Below are 12,118 nucleotides of genomic sequence, written 5' to 3'. Positions count from 1 at the left end.
CAATACTTAACCCAACCAATTGTTCAACACAAAAACAGACAGGCGACGCCATAAAAACTGGTTCTCACCTTCGACAGCCTCCACAAAATTCAAACCCGACCTCACCCATCATCTACCAATAACAATCAATAGCATAGCTAACAAACACACCACATATTAAACACAATACAAGTTTAAAATCAGATATAAGCCATTGGCGTCTGTCCGGCTTCGACAACCCGACATCAACCAGCGAAAATTTACTATATAACCAGTGTGGAATAATCTACAACAGTTCCAACAGTTTAATACAAATCCGAAATTTAACAAAATTTAATAAAACAAATGGCACGTAAGTCCAACACAACGGATAATGAACAATATCAATACGAGGAAAACCATAAGTTCGGTGAAATAGCAAAATAGTTACTCATTGTATGAACGGCTCCTCTGAATTTCTCCGAAGTCCGAAGCCGTCGGCTCCACCCTCCGTAAATCCAAGCTTTCATCTCTACCTCCATTTTAATATTTTATTATTCTCTTAACCCTATTTTCTAGAAAAAGTGTTTATATACTTGGGTCCAAACCCAAGCCAACAACAACTTCGAGGCCCAAAACCAGGCCCACGATCCCGAGTCCAATCCACCTAATTTTAAAAAATAAATAAATAATTAATTAATAAATAGAAAAATATTATTTAAAAATACGGGCGTTACATACTATGAAATCGTTCTTCTTAACTGTGGTATATGCTAGCAACTCAAGTGCTGACAGACTGAGGTTATGGAGAGATATTTGCTCTATCCACTCTGGACTTCAGGGTGAGTGGTGTGTTCAGGGGGACTTTAACAATGTGTTGTACTCCTTTGAACGTATTGAGGGGAGGCGGTGCTTTGGGAGAGAGAGGCCATTTTCAGACCGCCTAGTTCAAAAGCCGGCGTATGATATCAAAGCTCTGAGGGAATTCTACACTTGGACTAACTTTGCCAGGAAGTGGTCTAAAATTGATAGGTGTTTGGTAAATAACTCTTGGAACTCATCATTTTCATTCTCTTTTGGTGAATTTTTGCCCCCAGGCACGTCTGACCACTCACCTATTATTATCTCTATATTGAATAATATCTCTGTAAGTCTCCCCTTCAGGTTTAGCAACTTTTGGGTTCTGCATCCTGATTTTTTGGGCACGTTTCTGGCAAGCTGGAATGAAGCAATGTTTGGGTGCCCCATGTACTTCCTCACCCAAAAACTGAAGAAGCTGAAGAGTAAGCTTAAAGGGTGGGCAAAATTCTACTGTTCAGATTTATCTAAGTAGACAGAAGCAACAAGGAAAGAGCTTAAGAGCATCCAGAAAGCTCAACAAAGCAATCCAATGGATAGTCTGTTAAGCATACGGGAGAAGGAAGCCAGAACCACTCTTTGTCAGCTTATTATTATGGAAGGGGAGGATCTCCGACATAGAACTAAATGTATTTGGATGAAGTACGAGGGGATAAATGCACTGAATTTTTCCACAAGACGCTCAAAGAGAGGAAAGGGTGAATCGTGATATGGGCTATTCAAGATACTACTGGTTTTAGGAGGGAGGGTCAGGTGGGAGTATCAGAAGCATTTGTAGACTACTACAAAGGGTTGTTGGGACAACCTGCCCCAGTTCTTTGTGATGCGGCTAGCCTGGAAGATCTCTAGTTCCCAAGGGTACTCACTACAACCAGGAGAACTAATGGTGCTCGACGCATCGGGGTAAGTATACGACTAGCTTTGTTTGAAATGGAAGATAATAAGGCCCCAGGGCCTGATGGGTTCAATGCATTTTTCTTCAAAAAGAACTGGAAGCATGTGAAGGCGGAGTTTGTCAAAGCTGTTACTTCTGTGTTTGCATTGAAGACAATTAATAGAGGAGTCAACTCTACCCACATCAGCCTCATCCCTAAATGTGCAACTCCTTCAAGAGTAGAAGAGTTCAGACCTATTGCCTGCTGCAATGTCATCTATAAGTGTGTATCTAAACTCCTCACTAACAGAATGAAGCCATATATGCCTGACATCATTTCCATGCAACAATCGGCATTCATCCCTGGCAGATCGATACAAGACAACCTCCTGCTGGCTCATGAGCTTATCAGAAGCTATAATTGGGCACACGGGACTACAAGATGCTCCATCAAGATTGATATTACCAAAGCATATGATACAGTCAGCTGGCAGACTATTGAGAAAGTAATGGCAAGATTCAGATTCCATGAGAAGTTCATTGAGTGGACAAAGATGTGCTATTCCTCACCGTACTATTCTATTATAGTTAATGATACACCACAGGGTTACTTTGTCGGGTCAGTAGGGGCCTCGACAAGGGATCCTATATCACCGCATTTGTTTGTCCTTGTCATGGAGGTACTTGGTGGAATCTTTGAATCGGAGTGTTATGGCGAAAGAAATTTCTTACCACTCTAAATGTAAGAAACCGACATTACGTGATCTGCGGTTTTGCCGATGACGCCTTGGTGTTAAAAGAAAGGGATGAAAAGAGTGAGGGCAAAGTGAAGAAGACTATTGATGATTTCTCCGAGTGCACCGGCCTAAAGCTAAGTAGACGAAGACCACCCTCCTTCCGGAAGCATGAGTAACCACGAGGCACGTGAATTGGCGAGATATAATGGAATGAAGTACCGGTATGTACCGTAACTTACCTAGGATTGCCTCTCACTGCAGCAAGAATGGGTATTAAAGAATGCCTTCCACTGACATAAATGGTCACCAAGAAGATTTCTAATTGGAAGAATAAGTCGCTCTCTCATGCGGGAAGGCTCCAATTGATTCAATCAGTCATATCCTCTTTTCATGTTTACTGGGCTCGAACGTTTGTTTTACCCAAAAAAACTCTGCGAGATATTGCTAAGATTTGTAATAGATTCCTATGGACAGGGACAGACATGACACCGAAGATGCACCATGCTAGTTACACCCTCACTAGAATGGATAAAGAACAGGGAGGATTGGGAATTGTGGACCCTATCATGTGGAATAAGGCTGCATATTGTGGCCTTGTGTTCAAGATAGCTAGCTATGAGGACTCTTTATGGGTCAAATGGACAGTTGAACATCACATCAGGAAGCAACACTTCGGACGATGGTGATCCCAGCGGACTGTTCATGGGTCTGGAGGAATGTCCTAAAGACCCGCAAAGCTACTCAGAAGCTTGTTAGGCACCAGAGAGCGAGAGGCGAGCAAACATATGTATGGCATGACCCATGGTGCCATTACACTCCACTCTTATTTTGGGATGAAGCAGTTCAACTGCTACAGGTCCTTCACACTGCTTTGGTTAGTGATCTCATTTCCAATGGTAGGTGGAATCACATTGTTTCTAGCCTGCCAGATAGTGCGCTGAAGAAGAAGATTGAAGGCACCGAATTAAATCATATGCTACAGCAGGACCAAGTCATCTAGACATCGACTTCTACAGGCAGATTTACGGTCAAATCAGCGTACATGTCTTTGAAACAGCTCCGACCAAGAGTTAAATGGCATCGAGTGGTTTGGGGTAAGTTGGTTATATTGAAACACTCGTTTACTGGATGGCAGTTATTTTCGAATTGCTTACCCACCCAGGACCGACTGGTTAAGAAGAAAATTATCCACCACTCGATATGCAGCTTTTGCAATGCTTCTAGGGAGCATTCCAAACACCTCTTTTTCGATTGCCCGTATACAAAAGAGGTTTGGTCTAGTGTTAAAGGATGGCTAGGTTTGAACACGCAGGTGAAAGCATCGACTACCGAGTGGTATAGCCTCCTTAGGATTTGTCGTAATGCCTCACTCGAATCTGAAATTACTAGAGCAGTAACCTCTGCCACAATATATGCCATCTGGATAGAGAGGAACTTGAGGAAATTTCAGCAGAAGAGTCACCTTCGAGGCGAGGTATGTGCAAAGATCAAGAAGGAGATGAAGACGTATCTTCAAATTATGTTAGCTGAAGTGCCTGACACAGTGGCTGCCAAGGTCCTACTGAACAGGATCGGTATCCAAGTTCAATACACAGCTCGAGCCCCAGTATGGTGCAAATGGTCCAAGCCGCAACGAGGGGATTTACTAGTCAACACGGATGGGTCAGTCTCAAAAGACGCTAATGGTTATGGTGGTGTTATTCAAGATGAGTTTGGTGCCGTCAAACTAGGGTTTACAGGGAGCTCGACTAAAAGATCGGTTATCACCCAAGAGTTGCTGGCAGTTGAGGCTGGTATGAAGGGAGCAATCCAGATAGGAGCGAGATGAATTAGTGTATGCTCAGACTCGAAGGGAGCAATAGGAGCTATTACTGGTACAGAGGAGCCGCCTTGGTACTGCCTTAACATAGTGGCTGCTTTTGACCGTTTGAAGGTACATTTTGAATGGGTAGACTTCAAGCATGTGTTCAGGGAAGCAAATCGAGTTGCTAACTACTTCTCTAAGCTAAGCAAGGAACATGAGGATTCAATTTTGTATTTCCTACCTCCTGTAGACTATGAACTATCCAAAATAGTAAAGGAGGATGCACAAGGGAAACTGTACTTGAGAACATGAGTTTTTTCTTTTAATACAGGTCGAGGTCTGCCTAACCTCTAAATGCTTAAAAAAAAAAACTTTTCACAGCATCTCAAAAATTCATTAATACTTTCTCGTGTTTGATTGCATGCAGCACTTTGAACCAAATAATCATAAAACTATCACAAATACAAAACCACTCAATCAAACTTAACCACAACAACAAAATCTCTCCATCCTTCTTTTCAACAAATTATACCAACTTACCTGAAACTCAGATTGAGCTACATTGGCAATAACCCTGGTGGGGTCAGTCGACGCGCCTCTAGAACGTAAAAAATCGAGAACTTCGAAATTTGTAAGTGCCCCATCATTGGTTTGTAATCTATATATATATATAAATACGTAAAAATGAAAAGTTTGCATACAAGTAAACTTAAACCATAAATTAAGAAAATCCCAAACTATTAATTTAGTGAAAGAGTGAGAAATTAGTACGTACATCTTCATGGCTTTTAAGGAGAGGTGGCGATTTTTGCCGGGAAGATTGCATTTTTTCAGCATTCAGACTTGAGAGAGAGAGAGAATTGCATTGTTAACTTGCAAGGCCCATTGGGTTTTTTCTATTATTTGGGGCCCATAAAAATTGGCCCAACAAAAGTGTAAGGCCCAAATATTCAAGGGGTGGTTTTGGATTAGGAAGCTTGTTTTAGAAAAGTTTGTATTTAAAAGATCGAAGAATATTATTTTATAGATTTACTACTATTTACCCTTTTTTATAGTAAAAACTACTTGTACAAAAAAAAATAGGATTTTCAGGCTTTGACTATAACTATAACTGCTCACGTTTTGTGGAAGTGGACAATTTAGTTATTGAGTTGTATAACCGCTTTATTATCTCTTTTACCCTTAAATAACTACCAAATATTTTCACTAAAAATAAAGTAATATAATTTACTTCTAATCACATGGTTTTTATTTTAATATGTGATATCACAAACAAAAACCACAAAAATTAAACCAACTACGTTATAAACTTAACACATTTTTAAATGCAGATGCTTGACACATTTTAAAATGGGTTATTTAGACTTTAGTCTTATTTTTTATGGAGTATTTTAGGTTTTTGTTCTAAAATTATCGATTATTAGGTTTTAGTTCTACTTCTATCTATTCTGTTGACCATTAGTCGTCTTAGTTGACTGTGGTCAAACTATTTAATCTTTTTCTATTTTCTCAAATGGCTAGAATACCCTTGGGCGTTTGAAAGTCAATGGGCTTCAAAGAACATTTAAAGCCCAACTTTGAAAATGACAGCCATCATCTTCTTCCCATACTGATGTTTTGTTCTCCAGGAAGTTGAGATAGACGTGAAAGCGCGTACAGAGGGTGAGAGCGGAGCAGCCAAGACCCTTTGCACCCCTTTTGAGGAAGATCAGCCTGAAATGCCCGAAGGTACCATCTGTATACTATACATTTGAAAAGTATATTCGGATGAAGGAGCATGGGCATCCTGTTGGATTTAAGTTTCCATCTCGAGTAGTATTCACTTTGTCCTCTCATTTCACACTTGTATATTGTCTGCAGGAACATTATGCTTTGCCTCAGGAAAGCCTGCAAAGAAGTGGACATATTGGGGTAGGAGCTGCTAGCCGCAGCAGACATTCACCAAGAAAGCTTACAGTTGCATTTGCATTACTGTCTTTTTCTTGTTCTGAACAAGTTATCCTACCAACAATTGCTTACAAATTGTTCTTGAAGAACATTTCTGGTAAGTGTTTAAACTATAAAGTTGGGGATTTTGAGTGTGTATTACTGAGGCTGTCAAACAATTTGAGTGTACATGCAATTGTTATGTGTTTATACTCTATACTATATACAGGCAAGCTCAGTAAAAAAGAAAAAGATGAGTTACTACTTTCCTAATTTCCACAGATTTGTATTCAATGTCTCGTTTTCATAGTTTTGATTCCATTTCATAATAAATGACAACAAAACATGCACTCCCTATTGTTCTCTTTTGGAGTGTCCATGTTGCCAACTTTCCCTCTGCCGGTTTATGTTGAGTTTCAGAAATTAGCGTCGTGAAATATTTGTTTGTTTGCATTTCCTTTGAATGTTTTGGAATTTGCTGAAACCAATATCAGCTAAAATATGTCGAAATTTCACTGATCAATACTGAAGTCGATGAGATGATGAGATTGCTTTTGGTCTCATACGTGAAATGAAACAGCGTTTGGTATCTGCACAGAAACTAATTAACAGCATCTGATTCCCAACGCTGATTGCAACAGTGTCGGTCTCCGCAGAAACAAATAGTGTTGGTCTCCGCGGGAATACACTGAAGCAAACTACGGAGTTGGAACTGGCCTGTAGTCAGGAGGTAGGGCATCCACGCTCGCCTGGTAAAAACTTGAAATCGTCTCGAGGGGTTCCCAAGAGGCTTGAACTGCAAGTGCGTGTTTGCGTTCTTTATAGCGGCTAAGCTGGGGAAAATTATATATATGAAGTTAGTTGTCTTGTCTGGGCCATTTAATTGCTGAGAACAAGATAAAAATATACCAGACAATAAGTGGTTTATTTATCAAGTAGTCTCTCATGCCAACAAGAAAACGGCAACTTGGAATTTCACGTCTAGTTAGGAATTTAGGTTCATGTCTTAAGGATTACTCAATTTGTGATCTAAAAGTATTGTTGCGGGGCCCAGTTCGTTTGGTTGGCACTTGCGGCCACGCCCACGCCCCCGCCCCCATCCCTTGAAGGCAAGGCTACCACACTGAAATCCTTTTTCTATTTACCTCATTATTTCTTGACTGACAGAACAGGAGATCTCAGGATAGCATCTAGAATAAGTTCCTACGGCCATACAGGCTACATTGAGTGGGCTTGATAGGATCTTCGTTGCTTCAAAATCTGGAGATCTGCTGCATCGAATGTGTGGGCATCGGAAAATAAAACGAATCATACATGCACAAATGCAGCACGTAGCCAGTTCATTTGGCGATTTTATGTACGCATACACAACACTTGATGTAAAATGAATCTGAAATCTGAGTTATACTAAATCAAAGGATACACAACTTGTCGTTTGAACTCTCAAAATACTTTACAGGAGATACTTTACTATACTACATATTTACTACAACAAAGTGAACTACGACAGTAACCCAAAGTTTTAAACGTGAGAAAACACATTACAGAGATTCCATTTTGATCATTTAGGGATGTTCTGTACATCTTCAGTAAGCAGCAGATCAATAGTCTGCTCATCTTCTACCCCACAGATCCCTCCAATTTTATGCTCATGAGCTCATTCACTTCAACACTGAACTCAGCAGGGAGCTTGTTGAAGACATCCTGACAGAATCCAGAAATCATGGTCTTCACAGCCTTATCGTGGTCAATTCCTCTTTGCTGGAAGTAGAATAGCTGATCTTCACCAATTTTGGAGGTGCTTGCTTCGTGCTCAATACGAGCTGTCGAGTTCTTTGCCTGTTAAAGTGAAAAAAACAAAATAACTTAGAAAAAATGCATATGAAGCTACCCAAATGTACTACATTTCCTACCTTCAAATTGCAACAAACTATACAAACTAGACGATAATAGATGAACATTTTGCTTCCTCCTTTCCTGAAACTCTGGTTTATCTAACTGTACATAACCAATATTCCACTTGCTCAAATGACCAATATTTCACTTGTTCAGCATAGAACCAATATTCCACTTGTGCAGTATAGATATGACCTACAGCAAATGTTAGATGTTCAAATGATTCTACAGGCAATAGTGGGACACTTTCTCAACACAGCTGAGAAGTGCATCACTTTGCTAGGATCAATCAAGGTTTGCTACCAGTCACATCCCAACCTGCACAGCAGATACCCCTTTCTGCACAAGATCAATCTTACTCTCAATACCAGAAAAGCTACTATAGCTACTTTGCATTTCCCTTGATCAAAGGCACAAACTGAATCAAAGGTGATAGATAGTTCCTCCCTTGACTGGTGTAGTCATTATCATTAAAATCTAACTGGGGATGCAGCTTCTATAAAAGTCATCCTGATGATCATGGACCAGAACATTTCTTAGAGGCAGAGACAGAGAGAACCCAGTCAGACACCTTAAATCTCCCCTCTCCACTGTAACAATCCAACCACAATATGGACAAGGTATATTTCCTTGCGAGGCATTTGTGTAATTGGGTGTGAAATAAATTGATTTCAACGGTTCCATCCACACTTGCTCCAACTCCACAGAAACACTCCAACTATGTGACGTACAAATACAAGAATCCATTGAAATATGTTTTGCTAATGGATCATAAATTCATTGTTTTGAATGGTTTTATATGCTTTTGAAAGTCATAGCTTGCTTTCTGCCCCAAATGCTCCATTCATTTCCCATTAACTTACCCAAGCGTATCCGAGATGCAGTGTTACCTATGAAAAGCCTACAATTTCGAACTAGACAAATAATGTAACACGGCCACCACCAATTGACTAGTACAAAAGAACCAACCTCCCCCCACCCAACCCCAGGCGCACCAAGAAAGGAGAAAGCACTAAATTTACAGTTTCTCCACCCTCTCAACGACTCAATCTCACAACATATTCTTTGGACACCATAAGATAATTGTATACTTCTTCCTTTCTAGCAACGGCTCCTTGATGTAGGACAATAAGATTGGGTTCTATAGAATTAGAAAGGTTATTTAATTAGTAGTATCTTATTTGAGTTTTATTAGAATTAATATTTTTCTTTCTTGGTTATCAAGTTTGGCTAATCTATATAAGGAGGCCAATGTAGTTTGTTTAGATTCAACCAATTATCAATTATCAAATTATCAAATCTCCAAAAAACCTATTATACTTTTCTCCCTCAACTTCTACAATTCTTCAAACTTCAATTCTTCTTCTTGATTCTATTTTCTCTTTTGAGGATCTCCGCATCCTTTCTTCTAATCTACACCCTTATACCCCATCACTCCTAAAGCCACGTTAATCATATTTGGTTTTTTGAGTTACGATTCAGAATATCTCAAATCCATTTGACGCACACTGTCACGCGAAAACTTAAGAAATTGAGCTACTTGGTAAAAATCTTTAATTATATCATCAATGATTTTTTCTACTACCAAAACTTGTTGCACAATTCTTAAAAAACACATACGTAAGAAGATATGGATATAATTTCACTCTCTTGCTCAGATTATCTACAAGCAAATAAATTTTGGTAAACGTTCGTATGCCATTTGCAAAAATGCAGCTCTTTCTTTTATAAGCTGGCCTATGGTCGAGAGTATCATAAGAGGAGACACTGTAGTTGTTTTCTCAAATCAATATTCATAAAATGATAAAACAATGATGCTAACATTTGGTTAAAGAACTTCAATCATTAGCTCATTGAAAAAAAATAAACAATCAAACCCAAAGTAACACAGGAGTAGAGAACAATTCTAACAAAAATAACAAAATAAAATGTACTTAAAATAAACTACCTGAATGTAAGGATAGGTGTTGGCGGCGGCAGTATCACCAATAAGCATTGAATCACACTGCGAGATATTTCGAGCATTCTCTGCCTTTGACTGGACCTGAACAAGCCCTCTATAACAATTTGTCGATTTCCCAGCTGAGATACCCTTGGAGATAATAGTACTTTTCGTGTTGTTCCCCTTGTGTATCATCTTTGTCCCAGTGTCCGCTTGTTGATAATTATTCGTCAATGCCACAGAGTAGAACTCACCCACCGTATCATCACCCTCCAAAATCACACTCGGGTACTTCCAAGTAATGGCAGACCCAGTCTCAACCTGAGTCCATGAAATCTTTGAGCGATCACCAGCACAAAGACCACGCTTAGTAACAAAATTATAAATCCCACCTCTTCCTTCCTCATCTCCTGCATACCAGTTCTGCACTGTGGAGTATTCAATCTGTGCATCTTCTGCCGTATACAACTCAACCACAGCAGCATGGAGCTGGTTCTTATCATAAGAAGGCGCTGTACACCCCTCCAAATACTGCACTTTACTTCCCGCCTCAGCAACTATAAGTGTCCTCTCAAATTGTCCAGTTTCCATCGCATTGATCCGAAAGTAAGTAGAAATCGGCATTGGACACTCAGTATCCTTCGGAATATAACAAAATGACCCATCACTAAACACCGCAGAGTTCAACGCAGCATAGTAATTATCTTCACAAGGAACAACTTTACCCAAATACTTCCTAACCAACTCCGGATACTCCCTAATAGCCTCAGAAATCGAACAAAATATAACTCCCTTATCCATTAACGCCTTTCTATGTGTCGTAGCAATAGAAACACTATCGAAAACAGCATCAACCGCAACATTAGCTAATCGATTCTGTTCACTTAAAGGCACACCCAGTCTCTCAAAATACTTCAAAAGCTCAGGATCAGCTTCATCAAGACTATTCAAAGAAGGTTTCTTTTTCGGTTCCGAGTAATAACAAATATCTTGGAAATTAATCAAAGGGTATTTATTATCAGACCATTTGGGTTCTTTCAATTTCAAAAATTTCTCAAATGATTTCAATCTAAACTCAAGCATCCATTCAGGTTCATTTTTTTTACTAGAAATTAATCTAATTGTATCAACTGATAACCCTTTCGGAATCGAAACTGATTCGATATCAGAAAAGAACCCATATTTATAATCTTTATTTAAAAACTTCTGTATTGCATCATTATCTGAAGTAGTAGAAGAGGAAAAAGACTTACTTTTTTTGTCAAGTTCAACATCTGCTCTGATCATTGTGAATTGTTTATGGTTTTGAGATTTAAGAGGATGGGGATTTAGAGAATTTGATTTTAAAAAAGAGTGTCTGATTAGTTTTGTTGGTTCGTGTGATGGTTGTTGTGGTGTGAAGCTGGAAATCCCATTTGCAAGTAGAGAAGCCATGGATGAGGCTTTGTGTTTGTTTGAGTTTTAAGGCTTTGACTAGTTTTTAGAGCCACATGATTTATTATGTTTGCCTTTTATTATGTGGCGTGTGGTGCGCGACACTTAACACATGCCTTGAATATGTCAAACATTTCGATGTGGAAACCAATTTTGTCGAAATGTCGAGATTTTGATAAGTTTTTTAAATCCCAACAACAATGTAACGATTGTTACAATTAACTAGCTTTAAGAGCGTTCCCAATTAGTTTTAAGAGCATTCCCAATGCAAGCAGTTTTCAGGGAAAATAGCAAATTGTCATTCTTAGGAGCCAAAGACAATGGCCCAATTCAAGAGTGATAATGAGAGTAGTTTTTCACTAAATAACAATGAGGATAGCACTTGCTACGGAGATAGTTGTTGAGTTGTTAACTTCGGACGGAACATTTAATTTCCTCTTGTGTGTTTTTTTTTTTTTTTTCGGACAAGATGTCTCATTCTATTCCGCGAGTTTTTCAACTGTTTTTATTTATTTATTTTTTGTTGCTTTTGGACGGAATGTTTCATTCTTTCCGACGTGTTTTTTTGGATATTGTTTTCATTTTTTATATTCAAATGGAATAAAACATTATTTTAAAGTCACATTTGCATTATGCAATCCCTAGTAGCTTCTCACCGATAAGGTAAATATGAAGGGAAATAGTCCTAT

At 39.0% G+C, this 12,118-nt stretch overlaps 3 protein-coding genes across 3 annotated transcripts; 1 reads left to right on the top strand and 2 right to left on the bottom strand.

Annotated features, from left to right (window-relative positions):
• The first annotated feature begins 3,469 nt into the window (after positions 1-3,469).
• Positions 3,470-4,543, top strand: LOC147477913 (uncharacterized). Its single transcript, XM_086586113.1, has 2 exons — positions 3,470-4,220; positions 4,272-4,543. The coding sequence occupies exons 1-2, from the start codon at positions 3,470-3,472 to the stop codon at positions 4,541-4,543; spliced, it is 1,023 nt and encodes a 340-aa protein (XP_086442239.1).
• Positions 4,544-4,581: 38 nt separating this feature from the next.
• On the bottom strand, positions 4,582-5,054 carry LOC147477912 (uncharacterized). Its single transcript, XM_086586112.1, has 3 exons — positions 5,007-5,054; positions 4,772-4,889; positions 4,582-4,683 (listed from the first exon to the last, which is right to left on the bottom strand). Exons 1-3 carry the CDS (start codon positions 5,012-5,014, stop codon positions 4,582-4,584), a joined length of 228 nt encoding a protein of 75 aa, XP_086442238.1. The 5' UTR covers positions 5,015-5,054.
• A 2,483-nt stretch (positions 5,055-7,537) lies between these two features.
• Positions 7,538-11,481, bottom strand: ABCI8 (ATP binding cassette protein 1). Its single transcript, XM_086581686.1, has 2 exons — positions 10,002-11,481; positions 7,538-7,996 (listed from the first exon to the last, which is right to left on the bottom strand). Exons 1-2 carry the CDS (start codon positions 11,427-11,429, stop codon positions 7,778-7,780), a joined length of 1,647 nt encoding a protein of 548 aa, XP_086437812.1. The 5' UTR covers positions 11,430-11,481; the 3' UTR covers positions 7,538-7,777.
• Positions 11,482-12,118: the final 637 nt, after the last annotated feature.

This window comes from Coptis chinensis, chromosome 9 (assembly GCF_015680905.1).
Source record: "Coptis chinensis isolate HL-2020 chromosome 9, ASM1568090v1, whole genome shotgun sequence".
Classification (NCBI taxonomy): domain Eukaryota; kingdom Viridiplantae; phylum Streptophyta; class Magnoliopsida; order Ranunculales; family Ranunculaceae; genus Coptis; species Coptis chinensis.
The sequence above is the reverse complement of the archived record's forward strand: the minus strand, read 5'-3'. Positions and strand labels throughout refer to the sequence as shown.

Coding starts and splice junctions, on each gene's coding strand:
- LOC147477913 (XM_086586113.1), top strand. CDS start 3,470: ATGTCTTTGAAACAGCTCCGACCAAGAGTTAAATGGCATCGAGTGGTT. Junction 4,221..4,271: donor GTTGCTGGCAGTTGAGGCTG/GTATGAAGGGAG, acceptor GTGTATGCTCAG/ACTCGAAGGGAGCAATAGGA.
- LOC147477912 (XM_086586112.1), bottom strand. Junction 4,684..4,771: donor TAGCTCAATCTGAGTTTCAG/GTAAGTTGGTAT, acceptor TATTTGTGATAG/TTTTATGATTATTTGGTTCA.
- ABCI8 (XM_086581686.1), bottom strand. CDS start 11,429: ATGGCTTCTCTACTTGCAAATGGGATTTCCAGCTTCACACCACAACAA. Junction 7,997..10,001: donor ACACCTATCCTTACATTCAG/GTAGTTTATTTT, acceptor TCACTTTAACAG/GCAAAGAACTCGACAGCTCG.